General features: G+C 43.4%; 1 protein-coding gene across 1 annotated transcript in view; it reads right to left on the bottom strand.

Moving 5' to 3' along the window:
* Positions 1-24,820, bottom strand: part of galnt13 (UDP-N-acetyl-alpha-D-galactosamine:polypeptide N-acetylgalactosaminyltransferase 13) — a 194,846-nt gene that overhangs the window by 107,199 nt on the left and 62,827 nt on the right. The window contains exon 3 of the mRNA XM_055638080.1: positions 11,492-11,660. Coding sequence (XP_055494055.1) covers positions 11,492-11,660 — 169 coding nt within the window. The remainder of the gene's footprint in view (positions 1-11,491; positions 11,661-24,820) is intronic.

Raw genomic sequence — 24,820 nt, 5'->3', positions numbered from 1 at the left:
ACCAGGCCCTTCGGCCCAACCTGCCCAAGCCAGCCAATCAGCCCCATCTACACTAGTCCCACCTGCCTGCGTTTGGCCCATATTCCTCTAAACATATCCTATCCATGGACCTGTCTAAGTGTTACTTGAACATTGCAATCGTACCTGCCTCAACTACCACCTCCGGCAACTTGTCCATACACCCACCACCCTTTGTGTGAAGAAGTTACCCCATAGAAGTTATCATTTTGGAAACCAGATGAGGAGGAATTTCTTTAGTCAGAGGGTGGTGAATGTGGAATGCACAGAAAGCTGTGGAGGGCAATTCAATGGAAATCTTTAAGGCAAAGATTCACAGATTATTGATTAACACAGATGTCAGAGATTATGGGGAGAGAGGGAAAGTTAGATGATTGAATGGCAGAAGACTTGATGGGCCGAATGGCCTAATTTTAAACTTATCAACTGAGGTTCCTATTAAATATTTTCCCTCTCACCTTAAACCTATGCCCTCTGGTTCTCGATTCCCATATTCTGGGCAAGAGACTGCGAGTCTACCCAATCTATTCCTCTTGTGATTTTGTACACCTCTACAAGATCACCCCTCATTCTTCTTGCGTTCCAAGGAATAGAGTCCTAGCCTGCTCAACCTTCCCCTATGGCTCAGGCCCTCGAGCCCTGGGAACATCCTCCTAAATCTTCTCTGCACCCTTTCTAGCTTGAATGTATTTATTTATTTTAAATTTGAGATACAGCACGGAGACGGGCCCTTTCGCCCATCATGTCCTTCAACTTGGAGGTGTTGGCTAGATCTTCTCTGCTCAAAGATAAGACACAAAATGCTGGAATAATTCAGCGGGTCAGGCAGCATCTCTGGAGAAAATGGATAGGTGATGTTTCAGGTTGGGATCATTCTTTAGACAGTTTGTATTCTGGTCCCAACCCAAACGTTACCTATCCATGTCCTCCAGAGATGCTGCCTGATCCACTGGGTTACTCCGGCAGTGTGTGTGTGAGAGTGTGTGAGAGTATGTGAGTACGAGCATACTTGTGTGTGTGTGCTCTCCTTTGCTCAGTTTACCACTCCCTTCGAGCTCTGGAAGCCTCTTCACAAATAGGTCTACCTATTAAACCATCACCTATCCATTTTCTCCAGAGATGCTGCCTAACAAGCTGAGTTACTCCAGCATTTTGTGTCTATCTTTGGTATAAACCAGCATCTGCAGTTCCTTTTTATTACATCTTCTCTGTTCAATCTGCTCAGTTTAGTTTTAGTTCAGGGATACAGCACGGAAACAGGTCCTTCAACCCACTGAGTACACGCTGATCATTGATCACCCGTTCACACTAGTCCTATGTTATCCAACTTTCCAATCTACTCCCTACACATCAGGGGCAATGTACAGAGAACCAATTAAGAGCGGGTTTGCAGGTTATTTATCTTATGTAAATTGCCACTAGTGTGTAGGGAGTGGATGGAAAAGTGGGATATCATAGAACTGGTGTGTACAGGTGATCGAAGGCGCTGCCAGGGGTGGTGGTGGAGGCTGATATGATATGGTGTTTAAGAAGTTTTGAGATAGGCCCATGGATATGCAAAGTATAGACGGATATGTATCATATGCTGGCAGAGGAGATTAATTTGTCATAGCATCATGTTTACCACAGACATGTGGGCTGAAGGGCCTGTTCCTGTGCTGTACCTTTCTAAGTTCTGTGTTGCAAGTTCTAAAGTTGAACTTTCCCCTATCCTACCTACAGATGCATGTTCTAACTGTCGTGGTGTCGCAGCGGTAGAGTTACTGCCGCAGAGCGCCAGACACCCGGGTCCACTCCTGACTACAGGTGCTGTCTGTACGGAGTTTGCACATTCTCCCCGTGACCTGCGTGGGTTTTCTCCGGGTGCTCTGGTTTCCACCCACACTCCAAGGACAAACAGGTTTGTAGGTTAATTGCCGTCAGTAAAATTGTCATTTGTCCCTAGCGTGTGGGATAGTGTTAGCGTACGAGGATTGGTGGTCAGGGCGGAAGCAGTGGGCCGAAGGGCCTGTTTCCACACTGTATTTCTAAACTAAACTAAACTGAAATATATCTACTTATTAACTGGAATATGAAGAAGGGTCCCGAACCGAAATATCGTCAGTCAATTCCCTCCACTGCCTGACCCGCTGAACTCCTCCAACACATTGCCTTTTGCTCAAGATTCCAGTGTTTGCAGCCTCTTGTGTCTCCTGTTGACTGGGATCACAGGACTAATGATTAATTAATGCTATTCTATCATAATGCTGGCCGCACCACAAATTGCTCTTGGCTCAAATCGTGGGAGAGGACTGGGAACCATTCAATCTGCATTGATTTTAAGCCTGTAACTGATTATGTGGCTGATCTTAAATTGGCTTCATTGAGCGTTATGGTCTGCCCATGTTGAACCTCTCTAATAAGCAATTGGAATTGCATAGAAATCAACCAGGATATTAGATACCATTATTCCAATAATCAGAAAAACGCGAGTCCAGGATTTGAAAACCAGCACAAGGGCAGCGTAACCTTGAACTGTAATCAAACTAAATATGCAAAGTATTCCTACAGGGCAACCAGTGAATTAAATAAATATCATGACATAGGAGCCGAATTAAACCATTCGGCTCATCGAGTCTGTTCTGCCATTCGATTCATGGCTGGTCCATTTTTCATTCTTAACCCCATTATTTTACCTTGTCTCCAAAGCCTTTGATGCCTTTAAGAATTGTCAATGACTTGACCTCCACCACCATCTGTGGCAATGAATTCCACAGATTCACCACACACTGGATAAATAAATTCCTCCTAGCCTCCACTATGTCCTTTCATTCTGAGGCTGCGCCCTCTGGTCTAAGACTCTTCTACCACTGGAAACATCTTCTCCACACCCACTCTATCCAGGCCTTTCATTATTTAGTAGGTTTCAATGAGATCCACCCCCCTCCATCATCCTTCTAAACGCCAGTGTACAGGCCCAGAGCCTTCAAATGCTCCTCATATATTAACTCAATCATCCCCAGTATCATTCTTGTAAACTCCTTCTGGACTCTCTCCGATGCCAGCACATCCTCAGATAAGCGGCCCAAAATTGTTCACAATATTCCAAATGTGTAAAAAAAAAACTACTGCACATACAATGCTCTCCATAATGTTTAGGACCCATCATTTATTAATTTGCCTCTGTACTCCACTCTGTACTAATTTGAGATTTGCAATAGAAAAAATCACATGTGGTTAAAGTGCACATTGTCAGATTTTAATAAAGGTCATTTTTATACATTTTGGTTTCACCATGTAGAAATGACAGCAGTGTTTATACATAGTCCCTTTGCTTTATCCATGCCCCACATGTTTACTTTAGTTCAGAGATACAGCACTGAAACAGTCCCTTCAGCCCATTGACCCCACACAGACCACTGATCACACATTCACACCAGTTCGATATTATCCCATCCACGCCCTACACACTAGGGGGAAATTTACAGAGGGCCAATTAACCTACAAACCCACAGGTCTTTGGGGTGTGGGAGGAAACTGGAGTACCCAGAGGAAATCCACACGGTCACAGGGAGAACATGCAAATTACACACAGGCAGCTCCCGAGGTCAGGATCAAACCCGTCTCGACCTGCTGCGCTACTGTGCCCCCATCTTGTACACCTCAGCCTCCTATGCTCCAAAGAAAAAAGTCCTAGTTTATCCAACCTCTCCGTCCTTTGAAGAAACTGCAAATTTTCTGCACTTCATTACTCAAAAACTTAAAATATGCTGCTCATGCCTAGCATTGTACAGTTAATTAGTTTAAACTTTAATGCACAGAAAGAGAGCAACCATGTATTCCCTCTAACTCAATTACCTTGAAATCTTGTTATGGATGACCACACACAAAAAAATGAATGCTAGCTAAATTGAACACAGAATTTCATCACTGCACATTGCTTCCCATAGAGTCACAAGACATAGAAATCCTAATTGTAGTATTGGCCTTAAAGGTGCAGTACTGTTTCAAGCAAAACATTTTCACAATCAGCTGCTGTAAAAGGTTTCATTATGAGGCAACACCACATTCCCTTGTTAACTATGAATATCACTTCTGGCAAACCATTCTCATTATTTTTCTTGGTTCAAGATTACATTTTTGAATGATTAAAACAAGCTGTCTATCCAAGGCTGGAAACAGCTTATTTTTATCTGGAGCTTATTGATAACCCAAGGCAAGCACATCGCTCCTTGGAAACCCGATGACCCAATAGAATCTTGGTCATAGAGTCAGCGTGGAAACAAGCCCTTTGGCCCAACTTGCCCATACCGACCAACATATCCCGTCTACACTAGTCCCACCTGCCTGCGTTTGGCCCATATCCCTCTAACCCCATAACACCACTGAAGTTCATCATTAAACTCCAGAAAATAACTTCTCAGTGTTGTTGCTCAAAATGAGCTAGATGTGCTTGTACAGAAATCACGTGAGGCCAACGCTGCAGCAAAGGATGTATTTACTTCCATTATGACGGTTTGCAGACTGAAATCTCATCTGCTCACCACATTCTGACATGCAAGCATCACCACTCCAACACCTAAATATCTCAACTAAGCACCCTGAGCTCCAAGATCTCTTTATTCTACAACCCTTCAATATCATCCCATTTAGTCTGTGTTCCCTTCCCGTCTTGCATTTCCCCAAATGCGCAACTTCACATTTCTCATAGAATCATACTGCTAGAACAGACCCTTCAGCCCAAGTTGTCCATGCTGACCAAGATGCCCAGGAATGAGTAGGTTAACCTATGATGAGCGTTTGTCAGCACTGGGCATGCAATCGCTGGAGTTTAGAATACCACTGTTTCGAAGAATGAGGGGGGACCTCATTGAAACATATAGAATAGTGAAAGGCCTGGATAGAGTGAATGTGGAGAGAATGTTTCCACTAGCAGGAGAGTCTAGGACTAGTCATAGCTTCAAAGGATGTTCTTTTAGGAAGGAGATGACAAGAACTTATTTTAGTCAGAGGGTGGCGAATCTGGGATTCTTTGCCACAGAAGGCTGTGGAGGCCGTCAGTGGATATTTTTAAGGCAGAGCTAGATATATTCTTGATTAGTACAGGTGTCAGAGGTTATGGGGAGAAGGCAGGAGAATGGGGTTAGTAGGGAGGGATAGATTGCCAGGATTGAATGGCAGAGTAGACTTGATAGGTCGAATGGCTAAATTCTGCTCCTATCACATGACCTTACGATCTAAGCTAGTCCCACCTTCCCACATTTAGCCCACACCCCTCTAAACCTTTCCTACCCATGTACCGGTCCAAATGTCTTTTAAATGCTGGTAAAGTACCTGCCTCATCTACCTCTTCTGACCAGCTCGTTCCATAAACCTACCACCCTAAGTTTAAGATGTCCCTCTCACCTTAAACCTATGTCCATGTTCTGGCTCCTGATTCCCTTCTCCATGTAAAAGACTCAGTGTATTCCCTCTATCTATTCCCCTCATGTTTCTGTACACCTCCATCAGATCACCCTCATCCTCCTGAGCTGATCGATGGGTGGTGTGGATTTATTTTAAATAAGCTTAATTTCCCATCTTTTAGCCTAACTGACTCAAGCGGTGATCCAAGGCTCTCTTCCTTAAATCCTATTTTTGTGTCATCTGTACTTTAAAAAAAAAAACGATGTCCCTTACGTTTAAGGACACAAGGTGTTGCAGTGACTCAGTGAGTCAGGCAGCATCTCTGGAGATCGTGGATAGGCAACGTTTCATGTCAGGTCCCTCCTTCCGACTGAAGAAGGCCCCCGACCTGAAATGTCACCTATCCATGTTATGTGTTTGAGTCTGTCTTTAGTAGCAAGGCAAGGGGCTGAGCATAGAGCCATGTGATACTTCATAGCAATAGTTTTCCTCACACACATTTACCCTTTGCTTCTCTTGCTTATTGAGCCAGAGTTAGATTAAATTTACTGCTTTTCCTTCAACCACGTGGGATATTACTTTTAAAACCAGTCTACCAAGTGAAACTGTCAGACTGGCAACATTTCATAAGGACTACATTAAATTTGCTGCTTACATCGATCCTGCTTGTTGCATCCATAAAAAATCCAATCAAATTACTCAGGCACAACCTCTTCTTTAACAATCCTTCCTCACCCTCCCAGATTTATCCGTGCCTTTCTAAACAAAGGTTTATACTGCATTCCTGCAATTTGACCTCAACTGCGTTTAAACTAACTGGCTTGTAATTATTTGCTTTATTCATTTCTCACATTTGAAAAGAATGCCTCCATTTCTTCAGTGGCATCTCCTGAAGCTCAGGAGATGCCACTGATCTTCCGATAGGCCGATCTTCAAACTTTCTCCATTGATAGACACAAAATGCTCAGCAGGCCAGGCAGCATCTCCGGAGAAAAATAATAAGTAACGTTTTGGATCGTCACCCTTCTTCAGAGCCTTCACAAAGGGAGAATTTTCTCCCTTGCCTCCTTTAACAGCCTGAGATATGTTTCTCCAGATCTGCTTCATACTTTGACACCGCAAAGCTGTGGGCTGCGGAGCTTCCAGCCGCGGGCGGCGCCGACTTTGACATAGCGGAGCCTGGGATCCTTGCCGGGGTCGCCAGTGTTGAATCTCCGCCCAACTCAACCTGTGGACTTCGGGAGCCGTGGTCTGCGGTTGGAAGCGGCCGGTTCAGAGGCTCCGGGCCACTGGGAGTGTTCTTCCGTTCGAGGGCCTGAAACATCGGGCCACCGTTGCGGCGACTGCGGAAGCCTCAATAGGCCCCGACCACGGGTGAACAGAGGAAGAGGACTGAACTTTGGTGCCTTCCCTCACAGTGGGAAACGTTGATTCCGCTGTGGGGGGATGTTTTTTATGTTTTATGTTCAATTCTAAAGTGTTGTGTTTATCTTATTTGTGTGCTGCATGGTAACTCAAATTTCACTGCACCAATTGGTGTATGTGTCAATAAATGTCCTTTGTCCTTTTACTTAGACAATAGACAATATGTGCAGGAGTAGGCCATTCGGCCCTTCGATACTTGCTCCATTAGTACATTTATCTTATCCAATATTTCACGCTAATTTAACAAACTACATCAATGTAATTACACTCATTTCTGAAGACACAAGACAATAACTGCAATGCTTAGCTCTAATATTATAATCTGCACTCTGGTTATTTCCTTTATTGATGTATTCATGTCTAGCTGCATTTTCCCAGATAACACTTGAAACTATGTTTTTTCACTGTACCTCGATGCACTGGATAATAATGAAGAAATTTGTAACAGAATTCTCATTCACTTTGGAAAGGATGCATAGGAAGTTTACCAGATTGATGCCTGGATTAGGTGGTATAACCTACAGGGAGAAGTTGCATAAACATGGATTGTTTACTCTGATTGATAACAGGTTGCAGAGAGAAGCTTGATAGAAGTATATACAATTATGAGAAACACAGATAGGGTAGACAGTCAGAAGCTTTTTCAGAAGAAGGCATTTGTCATCTTTTCCTGGTCTTGTGCTTCATGCAATGAGTTTAGTTTAGAGATGGGGTTCAAGGAAAGAGCGTTCACGTCGCGGCCTTGTTTCCACCACCACGTACAAGAAGCACAAGAAGCAACAAGACTGGCAGCATTGGAGACAGATGCCGAGAAGTGAGTTCAGCTCTGGCTGAACAACTTCTAATCTTGTGTGTGAACTCGATAAGAAGAAGAAATTTAGAGATACAGCATAGAAACAGGCCCTTCAGCCCACCGAGTCCATACCAACTAGCGGTCACCCATACACTTGTTCTACCTACACACTCGGAACAACTTTTACAGAAGCCAATCAATCTCCAAACCCACACGTCTTTGGGATGTGAGAGGAAACCGGAGCACCCAGAGAAAACCGATGTGGTCGCAGGCAGAACATACAAACTCCGCATAGGCAGCACCTGTAGGTGGAGTAAACCCAGGTCTCCAGCACTGTGATTGGTTTGCTTTTACATGCTCTCTGAAATGGCATTTCAATGCAAGGCACTAAAGTTCAAGGGTTATTGGGAATGGGCAATAAATGTCAGCCTCTCTATCTTGAAGGTAAGATGCTGAAAAATAAAACCATGAAGTATCCTTGGGTTCTCATGGCATGCATCAGGCTTGAGGCATCTGGCAATGCCTCTATTAGATTAATTAGACATCAGAATTGCACCTCTTCCCCTCAATGGACCAAAATCACAACTGTTGCACTCTGGAAGAATGGACTCCATAACATACTGCGTGCATGTGGCAAATCCTTCCATATTTGTTTATAACTGAACTCCAAAGACTCAAGTCAGTCCGTGCAGACTGCAATTCCTCCATAACCATTGATTAGTGAGGGTATCAGGGATAATGGGGAGAAGACAGGAGAATGGGGTTGAGAGGGAAAGAACGATCAGCCATGATTAAAGGGCGGAATGGGCGGAATGGGCCGAATGGCCTAATTCTGCTCCTAGAGCTTATGAATTGATGAACCAGTTCCAGCTAAATAATTAAATAGTTCTGCAAGCATGGAACATTATCACGAGTAACAAAGCAAAAGATACTACGCTAATTGCTGAACGTTAATTACAAACTGAACCAAATTACAATGAAAGAAATCAATTCTAAGTCCCCTAAAGTTTGACAACTTACCAAGTCCCATTTCAAATTCATTAAAAACAGCGCTCTATGGAAATTGGCTCTGTGCAACATTTACTGCTCTAATGTTTGTAATCATGCTAAATATACTAGTTGAAAATCTTTAGAAATTACGCATTAAAAAATTAGGATCCGTTGCTTACAGATATACACTTCCATATCCAAGAACACTAGCATATTAATGGTTCTCTAATTTAAACTGTGTCTTGTTGGCAGTAGCCCTCAGTAATCCTGGGGGAATAAGAATTGGGATGTTGGTGGCTGAGAGAAATGATGATGGATAATCATCAGCCAGAAAGAGCCTCTGAACCTTTCTTACCCATGTACCTGTCCAAGTGTTTAGTTTACTTTAGAGATACAGCATGGAAAGTCTGAAGAAGGGTTTCGGCCCGAAACGTTGCCTATTTCCTTCGCTCCATAGATGCTGCTGCACCCGCTGAGTTTCTCCAGCATTTTGGTGTACCAGCATGGAAACAGGGCCTTTGACCCACTGAGTCCGTGCTGACCAGCGATCACCCGTACACTAGTTCCAACCTACAGACATGGAGACAATTTGCTGAAGACAATTAACCTACGAACCTGCACTTAAATCCACACGGTCACAGGGAGAACATGCAAACTCCATACAGGCAGCACTCATGGTCAGGTTCAAATCCAGGTCTTTGGCGCTGTAAGGCAGAAACTCTACTGCTGCGCCAACAAACCAAAATTTCACATGCTTTCTGAAATTGCATTTCAGTGCAAGAACATAAAGTTCAAGGGTCATTGGGAATGGATAATAAATGTCAGCCACCCCATTGATGGCAAAATGCTGTAAAATAAAACCAGGAAGTACCACTTGCTGTTAACATGTTGTATTTATCTCTAAAAACAAAAAAAAAAGAGATTTCACTTAATCTGAGATATTTGCAACAGTTAACTATTGATGAGCAAAAACATTATTCCTAACCATGTGGAAGAGTCAAACATTGATGTTCCTCCACAATATTAGTTCCAGTTCGTTTCTTCCTGATGAGGACAAACCCAGTCCGCTGAATTACTTTTACCCGCCTTTTCTCCACAGCCTTCTCACCATTATCGACAGTGTGTGATGGAACATGGAGGCCCAGAACAGCAAGGGCAAGATGCCCAATGCTGAGGCATGCAGGCCACACTCATTGTATGTTCATTCATTCCCAGGATGTGGGGACAATGACAAGACCAGGATTTATTACACACACATCGGTTGTCCTCGAAGTTCAATGGTTCAATGATTCTTTTTATCATCACGTGTACCAAGATACAGCAAAATTATTTTTTTGCATATAGATCAGTAAGATTAATAGATCCCAGATTAAATACAGAATTTACAGAAACAGCCCGCTGAGTGCATGTGGAAGAGTCGGCCAGGTTTTGGCGCCATTTTTAAACTCGCAGTTGCAGATGGCCATAAAGGCCCGTTGCAGCCGTCTGGATCGTCCAACGAACAGTCTTCCCTCTCCTTCACCCTCATGGGGTGCCTCTTGCTGCTGTCCTTGAGGACGCGGAAGGTAAGACGGACTCCGGTTTCCAATACCAGCTCTTTATCCAACGTCCGTCGCCGACTCCCTGCACCGTCTGGTTCCCGGTCCGGGGGCGAGCAGGAGATGAGCCTCAGACGAGCTTCGAATGAGGCTCCCACTCCAGTTGGGTTCCACGGTTTCACGACGGGCGAGGACTTTCCACCAGTCCGCCAGGACTTGCCGCGTACCGCCCTGCCAGGCGTGATGATAATGGTGATTATAAGGTGAAAATACCTCAAGTGCAGCTGAGATACAAGACTTTCACAGTGATAATCAATGAAAAGCAAACTCTCTGGTGTTTATCCATCCCCATCAAATAGAAAATTGTTGCCTTGAGGTCAAAATGACCTTCTGTTATCCAGGGATAGAAGTGTTCAACAATATGTAAGCCTTATTGCAAAAGAACTTGATGATTTGACTTAATTGAGAAATACAGCAAGGAAACAGGCCCAATGGCACACCACGTCCACGCCAACCTTTGAAAACTCGTTCATACTAGTTCAATGTCATCCACTTTCTCATCTTCTCCCTGCACACTAGCAACAATTTAATCAACAAACCCACACATCTTTGGGATGTGGGAGGAATCTTTTAAGAGTTTTAGACATACAGTGTGGAAACAGGCCCTTCGGCCCACCGAGTCCATGCCGACCAGCAATCACCTATACACTAGTTCTATCCTACACACGAGGCACAATTTACTCAACTTATAAACCTGTACAACGTCAGGATGTGGGAGGAAACCGGAGTATCTGGAGAAAACCCACATGGTCACAGGGAGAACGTACAAACTTCATAACAGACAGCACTCATAGTCAGGATGGAACCTGGGTCTATAAGGCAGTAGCTCTACCTGCTGCGCCACTGTACCACCCTCTTACTTTTAATTCACAGAATATTCTTCTGTGGAGAATTTTAACAGTTTTAACTTCAGTGTGAATGTATAATTCATAATAATTTCAATTGGTAGATTAAACCCAATTATATGGCCTGACTCCATGATGATTATTTACCAATCAAAGAGGACATGAACACAAAATAATCTACCCATGTGAAATATCAGATGTTAATGGTTTAGTTAAAAGGGATTATTTATTAATCTGATGCTCACAAATTAATTGACTCTGCACATAACCATAAAATCAAAGAGCACTTCTGCCATGGAAGCTGATTTTGATACAAATATTAAAAGCTTCCATTAAAAGAGAGTACAAGCTGTAAGAGAAATTACAGTGAAATGTTGTCATTGTCTGTAGCAGTTTATAATAGGAAGCCAATGCAATGGAAAGCAGATTCTACTTACCCCTCCAATCTCACATCTGGAAGAGTTCTATTCAGGGCAATCAAGTCGCTCGCCAAGAGATTAAACTGGTTGATTTTGAACATTTCCCTCATTTTCTCCTGATCTTCTTTGGGAATAAGGACAGCCTTTCCCATCTCCCCTGGACCTTCGTGTGTTCTGGATATGACAGCTGGAAGACCATGAATGAAATAAAGAAAAGATAATATAATTACAACATATACGGTATATACCCACACTCCAGCACATACCTATTTTACCAAATCCCAAAATATACCGTAACCAAATCCCTTCTTACGTTATTCCATATTTTTCACATCAAACAATATATATTTCATGTCAATTGCAATGCGTAATTTATCTTCGGAGAAGCAGAGTCATAAATTTGTAGGTTACAGGAGCAGAATCATTGGGTGGCGCCACGTGCAGCAGCCTCCCCAGCAGTTTGTCTGTCATTTCACCCTTTTTGTTATTTTTAGTGTGTCAAAATAATGGTTTTGGAGTTATTTTTATGTGGGGGGGTGGGCGGTGCGGGGGGAAGGGGGAAACTGTTGTCTCAGTCGCTTCCTGGTTGAAGATGCGCCTTTTCTCCGAGTCCCATCTTCGCCCCCCCCGCGCGGCCTGCCATCTGGATTGGCGTGGCCTTTCCTGCCGGAGACCGGCCAGAGCTTCAGCAGTGGCGCAGCACTGAATTCCATCGCAGAGCGGGGCGATGCCTTACCGGGGATCGCCTGTGTTGAAGCTCCGGAGCTTGCTGCTTTAACATCGTGGAGCTGTGGTTTGCAGAACTTCCAGCCACGGGCCGTGCTGACTTTAACATCGCGGAGTCCTGGGATCTTTTGCCGAGGGTCGCCAGCGTTGAATCTCTGTCCAGCTCGGCCTGTGGACTTTGGGAACCACGGTCTCCGGTAGGAAGCGGCCGATTCGGAAACCCCAAGCCGTTGAGAGTGTTCTTCCGTTCCGATGTCGGAGTTCCGATCATCCCGGCGAGAGGGCCTGAACATCGGGCCGCCGTAGCGTCGACTGCGGGAGGACTCAAAGGCCCCGACCACGGGTGAACAAAGAGGAAGATGACTGAAATTTATTGCCTTCCCCCACAGTGGGAAACGTTGATTCTGCTGTGTGGGGATGGTCATGTTAAATTCTATCATGTATTGTGTTCTATTTATTCGTATGTCTGTATGGTAATTCAAATCTCACTGGATCAATTGGTGCACGTGATAATAAATGTAACTTGAACTTGAGAAATTAAGCCATTCGGCCCATCAAGTCTACTCCACCATGCAATTATGGCTGATCTATCTTTCCCTCTCAACCCCATTCTCCTGCCTTCTTCCCATATCCCTGACACCCTGACTAATTAAGAATCTGTCAATCTCTGCCTTAAAATTATCTATTCACTATTGACCACAGCCATATGTGAATTCCACATATTCACCACCCTCTGATTAAATAAATTCCTCCTCATCAGCTTTCTAAGGGTACGTGTTTTTATTCTGTGGCTCTGGCCTCTGGTCCTAGACTCTCCCACTAGTGGAAACATTCTCTCCATATCCACTCTATGCAGGCCTTTCACTGTTCGGTAAGCATCAATGAGATCCCCTTCATCCTTCTAAGTCAATCATTAAGTCATAGTCACAGAACATGGAAACAGGCCTTTCAGCCCAATTTATCCATGGCAACCAAGAAGCCCCATCTACATCAGACCCAACTGCCCACATGTGCCCCACATCCCTCTAAATCTTTCCTATCCATGTACCCGGCCAAATGGCTTTAAATGTTGTTACAGAACTACCTACTCTGGCAACTCGTTCCATATACCCACCGCCCACTGTGCGAAATGTTGATAAAATGCTGCACTCCAGCCCATACTGCTTGATGATTTACAAGACACCCTTAATTAGACATTCTTTGGAAATAGATGCACTGGCAGTTAAATGACAGAGAGAAGAAAGGAGTAGAGAAAAAGAAAATTAACTACAGCCACCAAAAATCTGAAATAAAAATTGAAAGTTTGGGGGGAAAACTCAACATGTCAGGCAGCATCTGTGCAAAGGAAAACAATTGACATTTCAGAACTAGGATCCTTGATCAGTCGAGAATACATTGAAAAGTAGAGACTATCCACTGTTCTGATAAAGGGTCCCAAGAGCTAAAACGTCAAATGTTTCTCTTTCCACTGAAACGGTTTGACCTGCTGAGGCTTTCTGGCTAATATTAAATAAGTAATTGCTGATGCAACTCTTCAAATGTATTAGGGAATAGTCAGTATACACGATCCCTGCATATATTCTTTGATAATTCAGGAGACAAAAAATGGGACTAACTTAGATGCATGCTTGATTAGTCCGGGTGTCAGAGGTTATGGGGAGCAGGCAGGAGAATGGAGTTAGGAAGAAGAGATAGGTCAGTCATGATTGAATGGTGGAGTAGACTTGATGGGCTAAATGGCCTAATCCTACTCCTATCACTTATGACCTGAGGTCACGATCGAGCCCGGGTCTCTGGGACTGAGGCAACAGTTTTGCCAGCTGTTGATTCCTTTAAATGCATCGATCCTATAAACATCCATCAAAGGGTCTTATCCATTGAGCACTACAGACATAATGTTCACTTTATCTAAATCAAATACAAGTGCAGTCAGATAGCATTTAACAAGCAAACTGATGCAATGCAGCATAAAGTGCATTACCCTGCCCCAAGCCATTGAACAGTACCAGAAATTCAATTAATATCTGTACGAGCTTTTAATTAAAGTAAATCCTTTCACTTTTCATTCCCTGCAACAGGAGAGGCATCAGCAGGAATAGAAAGTAGTTTCCATTCCAACCACAGATCCATCGGCGATTTTCAGTCAACTGGTGGTCCGGCACCTCCTTTAATCCGGACAAAATCACGAGAGCGCACTTCAATTCCCTCTTAAAAAATTGGCGCCTAAACTGGGCGAGGCAGCCAATCTTGACCTCATCTGGACTAGGTTAGTGTTGTACAGTGTTCAAGAGCCTGATAGTTGTTGGGAAGAAGCTATTCTTGAAGCTGGTGGTCACAGTTTCTAAGCTCCTGTACCTTCTTTCCAATGGCAGTCGCAAAATAAGGCTTGGGCAGTATGCGTCTGATGATATTGGTCACCTTTTTGAGGCAGTGCCTCCCATAGATCTCTTTGGTAGTGGGGAGGTCTGTACCTGTAATGGACCAGGCTGTGTCTACCACTCTGCCAACTACTCTGCCAAACATAACCATGCCTTCAACTATTCGCGCCGTAAGCTTGTGTTCGCCTTTCTTCAGCCTCTCTATACTCACTCCCTTCCTCAGCTCTTTAGAACCTAATGATCAAGCTTCTGATCAGCCCAATATAGACACAAAGTACTGGATTAACTCAGCAGGTCAGGCAGCATCTCTGGAGAGAAAGGATGACTGATGTTTTGGGTCGGGACCAGAAACGTTCAGTCTGAAGACGAGTCCTGACCCGAAACGTCACCCATCCTTTTTCTCCAGAGGTGCTGCCTGACCCGCAGAGTTACTCCAGCATTTTGTGTCCACCTTCGGTTTAAACTAGCATCTGCAGTTCTTTGTTTCTACTGAGATAACCACAATAATATTTTAACCAAATTATGCTGCTATAATATAAACAGATTATACCAAAAAAAACTGTAACAATCTCCCAGCACAAACCATCACCATAGTGATACGATCTACAAATATTTTTTGTACATATCTTACCCAATTTGGAGTTTGACCAATTATTTCACTAGGTGATTCAGAATTACATTGTACTCTCCATATTAAGCTTTTAAGCTCATTAAAAAAAATTAAATTGATATTCTTGAGTATGCAAATTATAATTTAAATGAATTAAACGGATTAAAATGATTTAAATGCAAGAAAAGGTACCAGGTTATGATTTTATTTTACTAATGCATTTTACTATTTTACCAACAGAGGGCAGCACGGTGGTGCAGCGGTAGAGTTGCGGCCTTACAGTGCCAGAGACACGGGTTCGATCCTGACTACGGGTGCTGTCAGGGGGAGATTGTACGTTCTTCCCGTGGTCTGCGTGGGTTTTCTCCAGGTGTTCTGGTTTCTTCCAACACTCCAAAGACGTACAGGTTTGTAGGTTAATTGGCTGGGTAAAATTGTAAATTGTCTCTAGTGTGTAGGACAGTGTTTGTGCATGGGAATCACTGGTCGATGCAGGTGCAGTGAGCCAAAGGGTCTGTTTCTACGCTCCATCTCTGAACTAAACTAAAATTATTCCTGTGCTTTCAGCGTATATTATACAAAGTTGCCCTGGGTGACATGGGCTACATAGTGACATGTTAACAGTAAATGAAGCAACCAAGGTGTATTGCGCTTGTGTTACCCCATCAGTTGCACAGTGTAGTCAAGTAAGAAAAAGCTTGTGCACAACAGTACCACAAATGAACACTACATTGCCATAGCATTGGTGAGAGAAAGTGATAATTTCACTCCTACAGGATAAGAGGAAAAAGGGTGGCGTGGTAGAGCTGCTGCCTCACAGCACCAGAGACCCGGGATCATTCCTGACCTTGGGTGCTTTCTGTGCGGAGTTTGTACGTTCTCCCTGAGACCTTGTGGGTTTTCTCCGGGTGCTCTGGTTTCCTTCCATATTCCAAAGACGTGAAAGTTTGTAGGTTAATTGGTTTCTGTAAATTGCCCCTAATGCACAGGATGGGAAAGTGGGATAGCACTGAACAAGTGTATGGGTGATTGATGGTCGGCGTGGGCTGAAGGGCCAGTTTTTACTCTGTATCTCGAAACTCTGAAGCTCTTATATTGTTTATTCTGCATACGAAATGAGCATTGGTGCACAAATTATATAAAGATTTTCATTGACTCAAGGGGTCTCAAATCACTAGGAGTCATAGAGTTATACAGCAAGGAAACAGGCCGTTTGGCCCAACTTGCACCTCGTGCAAGTGTGCCAACTTGGTCCCACTTGCACTAGTCCCACTTAGTGCGTTTGGCCCATATCCTTTTAAACCTATCCAATCCAATGTACCTGTCCAAACGTCTTTTAAATGATGTGCCGATAGTACTTGCCTCAACTACCTATCCTGGCAGCTAGTTCCAAAGACCCACCACACTTTGAGTAAAAATATTTTCCCCCAGGTTCCTATTAAATCTTTCCTCCCTCACCTTAAACATATGTCCTCTGGTGCTTGATTCCACTAGTCTGGGTAAAAGACTGTGCATTTACCCGATATATTCTCTTCATGATTTTATACACCTCTGTAGAATCACCCCTCTATAAAACCCCGGATGCCTGGACGTGTCAGTCACTCTGGAAGATCGCGAGGGAGAGTCCACAACTGAGATTCTAAGCTGTGAATCAACTGTGAGTCTGCAATGTACTTGCAATAAATTATGTGTTAGCCCTTAATGACAATTCAATGAGTTGTTTGGCAATTTGGTGGCCTGCACTCTGCTCGAAATGCTATGAAATTGAATTTGGTGGCCTGTACTCTGCTTGAAATGCTATGAAATTGAATTTGGTGGCCTGTTCTCTGCTTGAAATGCTATGAAATTGAATTTGATGGCCTGCACTCTGCTAAAAATGCTATGAAAATGAATTTGGTGTCCTGGACTCAGCTTGAAATGGAATTTCATAGAATAGCCATGGGTGAACTGCCAGCCCACCAGCCCTGAGTGACTGTGCTGCCAGCCCACCAGGCCTGAGTAACTGAGCTGCCAGCCCAAGAATGCATTCAGCCCACAATGTCCATACTAGCCCTCTGGAAACCAGTCCTTTTGGCCCACAACACCCATACTAGCACTCCAGAATGCCTCCCCTCCCACCACTGGCCACCAATATTGGAATTGGTGGAGAGGTGGAATATTGCATTGGGGGACCAGCCCTCCCGTGAGAACATGGGACCCAACGGGTCCCACTTAGTCTATTCTGAAATAAAAACAGGTGCTCATATAAGGCAATGTCCGTGAAAAGGGAATGAGAGTTAGTCTTTCAGATCAAGGTTGGAGTTGCAGAGATTTAATAGAGTCACACAGCATGAAAACAGGCCCTTTGGCCCAAATTACCGACACCGACCAACATGCCTCATCTACATGAGTCCCACTTGCCCACGTTTTGCCTATATTCATCTAAACCTTTCATATCCATGTACCTGTCCAAATGCCTTTTAAATGGCATTATAGTACCTGCCTCAACATTGCATCTCCTCCAATTTACTTCCGCCAGACACACCAGTTCTATTAGTCCCACCACCACCTGTGTCTTAGATAAGTACAGCACAGAAACAGGCCCTTCAGCCTACCTCATCCATGCTGGCCGAGATGCCTCATCTAAACTAGTCCCATTTGCCCACAATTGGCCCATATCCCCTTTTCTCTGCATTTTGCGATTTGGTTCAGTTTTAACTTTTTCTATGGATCTGAAACTTTTAACTCCATTGCTCGTGCTAACAGCTGGCCATTTCAAGTATTTTGGTTTAAATTTTTTTATTATTTTGCACATCAACCCTTTATTCAAATGTGTTTTCAGGTGAGATCCAACTGGACTCTCAAGTATTGACTCAGATGAAACATATTTACAAATCATCCACAGACCAATAGACTCTTGCAACGTAAAAACATATTACACAAACCATTTTACAATCACCCAGGATAACAATATAAATTATACATCTGCCAGCTTTGTCTTTCCAGCTACCGAAATAGCACTGAAGGGCAAAAGAACAGCTTAACCATCCAAAGTTTACAAAATGTAACTGTGCTATTTTCTCACAAAAGTAATTAATTTTTAATAAGCCATCACTTTGGAATTTTAAGCACAACATATTTAATATGTCTCAACCGATTAATGTCCCAAACATTTTATAGTTCCTGTTAAGGCAGCACACATGCGCTGCTGGTAGAGCTGCTAGCTCACAGCATCAAAGACCAGGGTTCAATCCTGACATCGGGTGCTGTGTGTGGAATTTGCATGTTCTCCCCTTGACCATGTGGGTTTGCTCCGGGTGCTCTGGTGTCCTCCCGTAGCCCAATGATGTGCAGCTTAATTAGCCCTCTGTAAATTGTCCCTGGTGTGTAGGGGGTTGGTGAGAATGCTTGATAACATAGAACGAATGTGAATGGGTGATGGATGGCCGACATGGACTCTGTGGGCCAAAGTGCATGTTTACATGTTGCATTTCTAATCTCTCCAACAGATTGTGGATGCTGGTAACATGAGCAAAAAACACATTGCTGGAGGAACTCAGCAGGTCAAGTTGCTGTCATCTGACCGGCATGGATGATCTCAAGTTACTGACAATCTTAGTCATTGACTGTGGATTTAGCCCTTTGCTTTAAATGCATTGAGGTTATTGCCCGAATCTCTAACTTACAACCTAAACAGTAGATTGGCACGGTCCTCTGCGAGAAAAGTTTGATTATAGACACAAAGTGCTGGAGTAACTCAGCGGGTCAGGCAGAATCTCTGGAGAACATGGAGAGGTGATGGTTCGGGTTGGGACCCTTCATCAGAGTGAAAGTAGAGGAGGGATTAAACAGGAGGTGAAATTAAACAGGAGGCTAGAAAAGGCCAGAATAAATAAGGGTTGGCAACAGATGACCTCAGGAAGGCTAGAGTCCATAAGGGCCCATTGTTGGCTGGGTAAGGTATGATAACAAGAGGGATATATGGATGCGACCAGTAGAACTGGTAGCACGACTAGGGTGGGGGAGCGAGGGGCAGAAAGAGGGGATGGGGACGAATGCAGGAGTTACTTGAAATTAGAGAAATCAACGTATATACCGCTGGGTTGTAAGTAACCCAAGCAAAATATGAGTTGATGTTCCTCCAATTTATGTGTGGCATCATACTGATAGTGGAGGAGGCCCAGGACAGAAAGGTTCGAATAGGAATGGGAAGGGGAGTTAAAATGTTTGGCTGTGTTCAACTAGTTTGACTATGTTGGCCAAGCCTTCACAACTACTAAGGTACATGACTGGAGTATAAAAGATGTGACTTTTTGTTCAGATTTCTTTGGTAAAGAACGAAAATAAATTACAGCACAGCCTTGAGTCCATTACTGTTGTCCACTGGGTTCTATTCAATGCTGTATCAAGGGCAACAGGACATCAGTCAAATGGTTAAACTGGCAGGCAAATAACCAAATAATCCAAAAGCCATTGACTAAAAAATATAAAAGAACAAATTCAAACCCCACCATGGCAGCTGAAGAATTTACTTTCAGTCAAAGGAATATTTTTTTAAATTACAGTTTCTGCAATGAAAGGATTAGATTGTTGTCACAAGATGATCTGGTAGGTTCAATCTTCACAAGAAGGTTCAAGGATTTATCCCAGACACGGTTTCCTTTCTACTGTAAAAGGTCGAAGCATCAGTATGAGCCAATGACTGCACAAAGTTCAATTCCAATTGCACAAAGTGCCGGAGGGACTCCGTAGGTTAGGCAGCATCTGTGGAGGGAAATGTACAGGCGACGTTTTGGGTCAGAACCTTGCCTCAGACTGATTTGAGTGTTACTCCAGAACTTACTGCTTTGCACAAGGTCCCAGCATCTGCACTTTCTCGTGTCATTGATCCCAAATGTTTCTCCTGAGAACACGAAATTCCCACACTTACATCCAATGCCAAAACAACATTCAGGCAAGGGCTACACCACAGATTTTTTAAAATCCAACTTTCTTCAGTCTGAATTAGTATTCCGACCCGAAACATCGACCATTCCTATTTGTCCAGAGATGCTGCCTGACCTGCTGAGTTCCTCCCCTTTACTTTGCCCTAACCCTGTAAATTCAAGGCTGGATAGTTCAAGCCATATATTAAAAAACAACACAAGTTTCAATGCCTCAAAGTGCTGGTGTAACTGAGCAGGTCAGGCACCATCTCTGGAAAAAAATGATCCAGGGTTGGGATCCTTCTTCAGACCATCCATGTTCTCCAGAAAGATCAGCCTGAAGATCTCCCAACCTGAAATGTAGCTTGTCCATTCCCTCCACAAATGCTGCCTGACCCGCTGAGATACTTCAGCACTTTTAGTCTTTTTTTGGTTAACCAGTGTAAGGTCATAGGGTTATAGGAGCAGAATTAGGCCACCTGGCCCATCAAGTCTACTCTACCCATAACCCCTGATGCCCTTACTAATGAAGAATCTGTCAATCTCCACCTTAGAATATCCATTGACTTGGCCTCCACAGCCGTCTGTGGCAATGAATTCTGCAGATTCACTACCCTCTGACGAGAAATTTGTCGTCATCTTTCTTCTCAGGCTACGTCCTTTTCTTCTGAGGCTGTGCTCTCTGGCCGTACTCTCCCACTGTCGGGCAGCATCACTGCAGAAGATGGGCATGTGGTGACTTTTGGGTTGGGATCTTTCTTCAGACGATCCATGTCCTCCAGAGATATCAATCTTAAGAAGGGTCCCGACCTGAAACGCAGCCCGTCCTTTCCCTCCACACATGCCGCTTGACCCACTGAGATACTCCAGCACTTTGCGTCTTTTTTTTGTTAACCAGCACCTGCAGTTCCGTGCCTCTCCCTTAGGTTTCAATGCATCCATTTCAGTGTTAATAAATGCAGAGCTTATATTAAATGCCTGGATCAACACACGCATTCTGTACCGGTTCTCAAAGGATTAAAATATTGTATGAATTTTAGAACTCGAAGCAAGAAAGTTACTCGCTAATAAATTATGCATTTATTCCACCCACTAACCAAACCACTTTCATAATCAGGTGTAAATTTTTAACGGCTTTCTGCTAATTCACGCATGAAATCACGACAGGCAATCCTAAATGCATTTTCATGCTGTTACATAATGTATAGTTGTCAGTTTGGTCCCGGTTTCGCCGTACATTTACGTTGAAAATAATCATCCATGCAATTAATATCATTTTGTCTGATTATGGAAAATTACTCAGCTTTGAAGTGAACAGCAAATGTCACTTACATGGATGATTTGAATTTGGATTTAATTTAACCATCTTTGTTCAGTGAGTTGCAAATTCATTCATTTCAGAGTTTACTCAAAGCACTTGAAAAACATTTAAAATTACAGCAATACCAAGATAACTCCAAAGATGGACACAAAATGCTTGATGCAAAAAATCTCTAGTCTGTACCTTTGTCATTTCACCATTGTAGTTTAATTGGCTTCTGTAAAATGTCCCTGGTGTGTAGGGTAGAACTAGTGTACGGGTGATCATTGGTCGGCATAAACTTGGTGGGCAGAAGGACCTGTTTCCACGCTGTATTTCTAAACCAGCACTTTCCGTCCTTCAGAGATATATTCAGTCTGAAGACGGGTTTCGACCCAAAACTTTACCTATGCATCTTTTCCAGAGATGCTGCCTGACCCGCTGAATTACTCTGGCAATTTTGTGTCTATCTTCGGTATAAACCAGTATCCGCAGTTCCTTCCTACACAAGTAATAGGTGGATACCGGTGAGGGGGATGGACAAAGGCTAGAGATGGGAAGAAGATTATGTCTGAGCGATGGGGAGAGGTTGAGCAGGCTAGGACTCTACTCCCTGGATGAGGGGTGATTTTATAAAGGTGTATAAAATCATGGGAGGAATAGGTTGGGGTGGACGCACAGAGTCTCGCTCAGAGTAGGGGAATCAATAGGCATAGGTTTAAGCTGAAGGGGAAAGATTTTATAGGAATCTGAGCGGTAACCTTTTCACACAAAGAGTGGTGGGTGTATGGAACGAGCTGCCGCAGGAGTTAGTTGAGGCAGGGATTATCGCAACATTTAAGACATGTTGGTTGGTTAGGGCAAGTTAGGCCACAGGGCCTGTTTCCACACTGAATGACTATGACTAATACAAAAGGCTGTGAGATAAGGAGAGAAGAGAAGTGAAAGGTAAAGTTGGAGGATTGAACACTTATAATGACACAACTGTTGCAGCACAATTGTTAATATATGCTGCCAGCCGTAGCTCTAACCTTCGATGAATTCATCTCCCGTATAAATCCGTGTATATATCTACCCCAATCATGATTTTGTACACCTCTATAAGATCACCCCTCTTCCTCCTACACTCCAAGGAATAATCCTAGTCTGCTAAACCTCTCCCTCGAGGCCCTCGAGTCCTAGCAACACCCTCGTAAATCTTCTCTGCACCCTTTCCCACTTAACAACCCTTCCTATAAACAGGGTGACCAAAACTGAACACACTTCACCACGTTGTAGTGCTCATTCCAATTTCCATGCCAAATTAATCCAGAAATAAATTTTTCATGGAAACCATATCAGCAAAGGACACCGTGATCCAGCGAATGGGGATTAAAATCCGGCCACATTAGTTTGACCACCTGAATTCTGTTGTTTCTAAAATAAAGCTGAAGATAATATCTTGGGCATGTAAATAAGCTGTCAGATTGTCTTAAAAATGCTTCAATCCACCAAGCAGTTGATAGAAATGACAGCAGGAAATGTACTGTTCATATCATATTACTGACAACTTTTTCACTGGTGCGGTAAAAGATTTTGACTTGGAAATGGTAGCTAACAGTCTTATAATCACCGTCACAATTGGAAAATGATTAGAAGTTAGGCAACTGAACCATCCCATCAACAACTAGAGAGTGGTCCTGAGCTGCTATCTACCTCATTGGAGACCCTCAGACTTTCTTTAATCGCACTTTACTGGACTTTATCTTGTATTAAACGTTATTCCCTTTATCATGTATCTGTTTAATCATCTTCATCTATCACTGCCTAATTTAGTCTGCTCCAGTTAAGTCCTTTAAAGGGTCTCATTTTTTCTGATATATTTAAACCAAGTGTCTTCAAAGTATATACTTCCATTATTATTTTCCCTTCAATGCATTACAGGTACTACTAGAGCATCAATCAGATAGAGAACATTGCGTACTTCAGGAATATCTAAAATAAATCCAGGGTAGGCTGCCACAACCTTTTTTCCCAGGATAGAAACATCAAATACTCAAGGGCATAGCTCTAAGGTGAGAGGGGCAATGTCTAAAGGAGATGTGTGGGGCAAGTTGTTGTTTTTTTACACACACACACACAGGGTGGTGAGTGCTTGGAATGTGCTGCCTGGGCTGGTGGTGGAGGCAGATATGACAATGGTATTTTAAGAGACTTTTTGATAGGCAGCACCCCCCTTTGATAGTGGGGATGTCAGTACCCGTGATGGGTCCACAATCTTTTGTAATCTCCTTCGTTCCTGGGCGTTCGAGTTGCCAAACCAGGCTGTGATGCAACCAGTCAATATGTTTTTTACCGTACATCTGCAGAGGTGCAAGAGAGTATTTATCGACATTGCAAATCTCTTCAATCTTCCAAGGAAGTAACGGCATTAAAGTCATTTATCTTTTTCTAACAATGGTGTCAGGAAACCTATTACATTTTCAAACCACCTTTCCTAGGTAGAGTAAAAGGCCTGGATAGAGTGAATGTGGAGAGGATGTTTCCACGAGTGGGAGAGTCTAGGGCCAGAGGTCATATCCTCAGAATAAAAAGACGTATCTTTAGAAAGGGAATGAGGAGGAATCTATTTTAGTCAGAGGCTGGTGAATCTGTGGAATTCATTTGCACAAATGGCTGTGGGAACCAAGGTGGAGATTGACAGATTCTTGATTAGTAAGGGAGTCAGGGTTTAATGGGAGAAGGCAGGAGAATGGGGTTGAGCGGAAAAGATAGATTAGTCATGATTGAATGGTAGAGTAGATTTAATGGGCCGAATGGCCTAATTCTGCTCCCAAAACATATCAACTTATTATCTCTTCTTACTGCCATTTCAATTCAGCCCTTGGGTGACCTTCTGGGGCACGAATCATGCAATCTTTTCAGGTCTCCACCTCCCCACAGATATTGGAGTCTACATCAATGATACAGAAAATACAAGGAACTGCAGATGCTAGTATCTTGAAAAAACACAAAGTGCTGGAGTAAGCCTGCAGGTCAGACAGGATCTAGGAAGAGTATTGATAAATGGCATTTTGAGTCGGAACTCTTCTTTACATCCGAAAGCTCAAATGTCCATTCCCTCCACAGATGCTGCCTGACCCGCTGAGTTCATCCAGTGCATCCTGTTTTAATCAATGAACCAAGAGGCTAGTTCCTTGAGTTTAAAATGCTCCCAAACTACGCTGCTTCCCCCAAACATGGCTGGATTAAGAGCTCACAGCCCATTTAAGGTCCATGCAAGACATCAGTTGGCATTAGTTATATTCAGCAGGTATATGAGGCTCCTGTATATACTCAGCAAATCACAAGTGGACCCTTCCCACCACCTAAATTTCTGCACAGAATTGTGCAGCAACAGCAGTGGGGCAAAAGACTGTATGCCCACTATAGCACATTTCAGTACATTTT

This window comes from Leucoraja erinacea, chromosome 7, assembly GCF_028641065.1.
Source record: "Leucoraja erinacea ecotype New England chromosome 7, Leri_hhj_1, whole genome shotgun sequence".
Lineage (NCBI taxonomy): Eukaryota > Metazoa > Chordata > Chondrichthyes > Rajiformes > Rajidae > Leucoraja > Leucoraja erinaceus.
The sequence above is the reverse complement of the archived record's forward strand: the minus strand, read 5'-3'. Positions and strand labels throughout refer to the sequence as shown.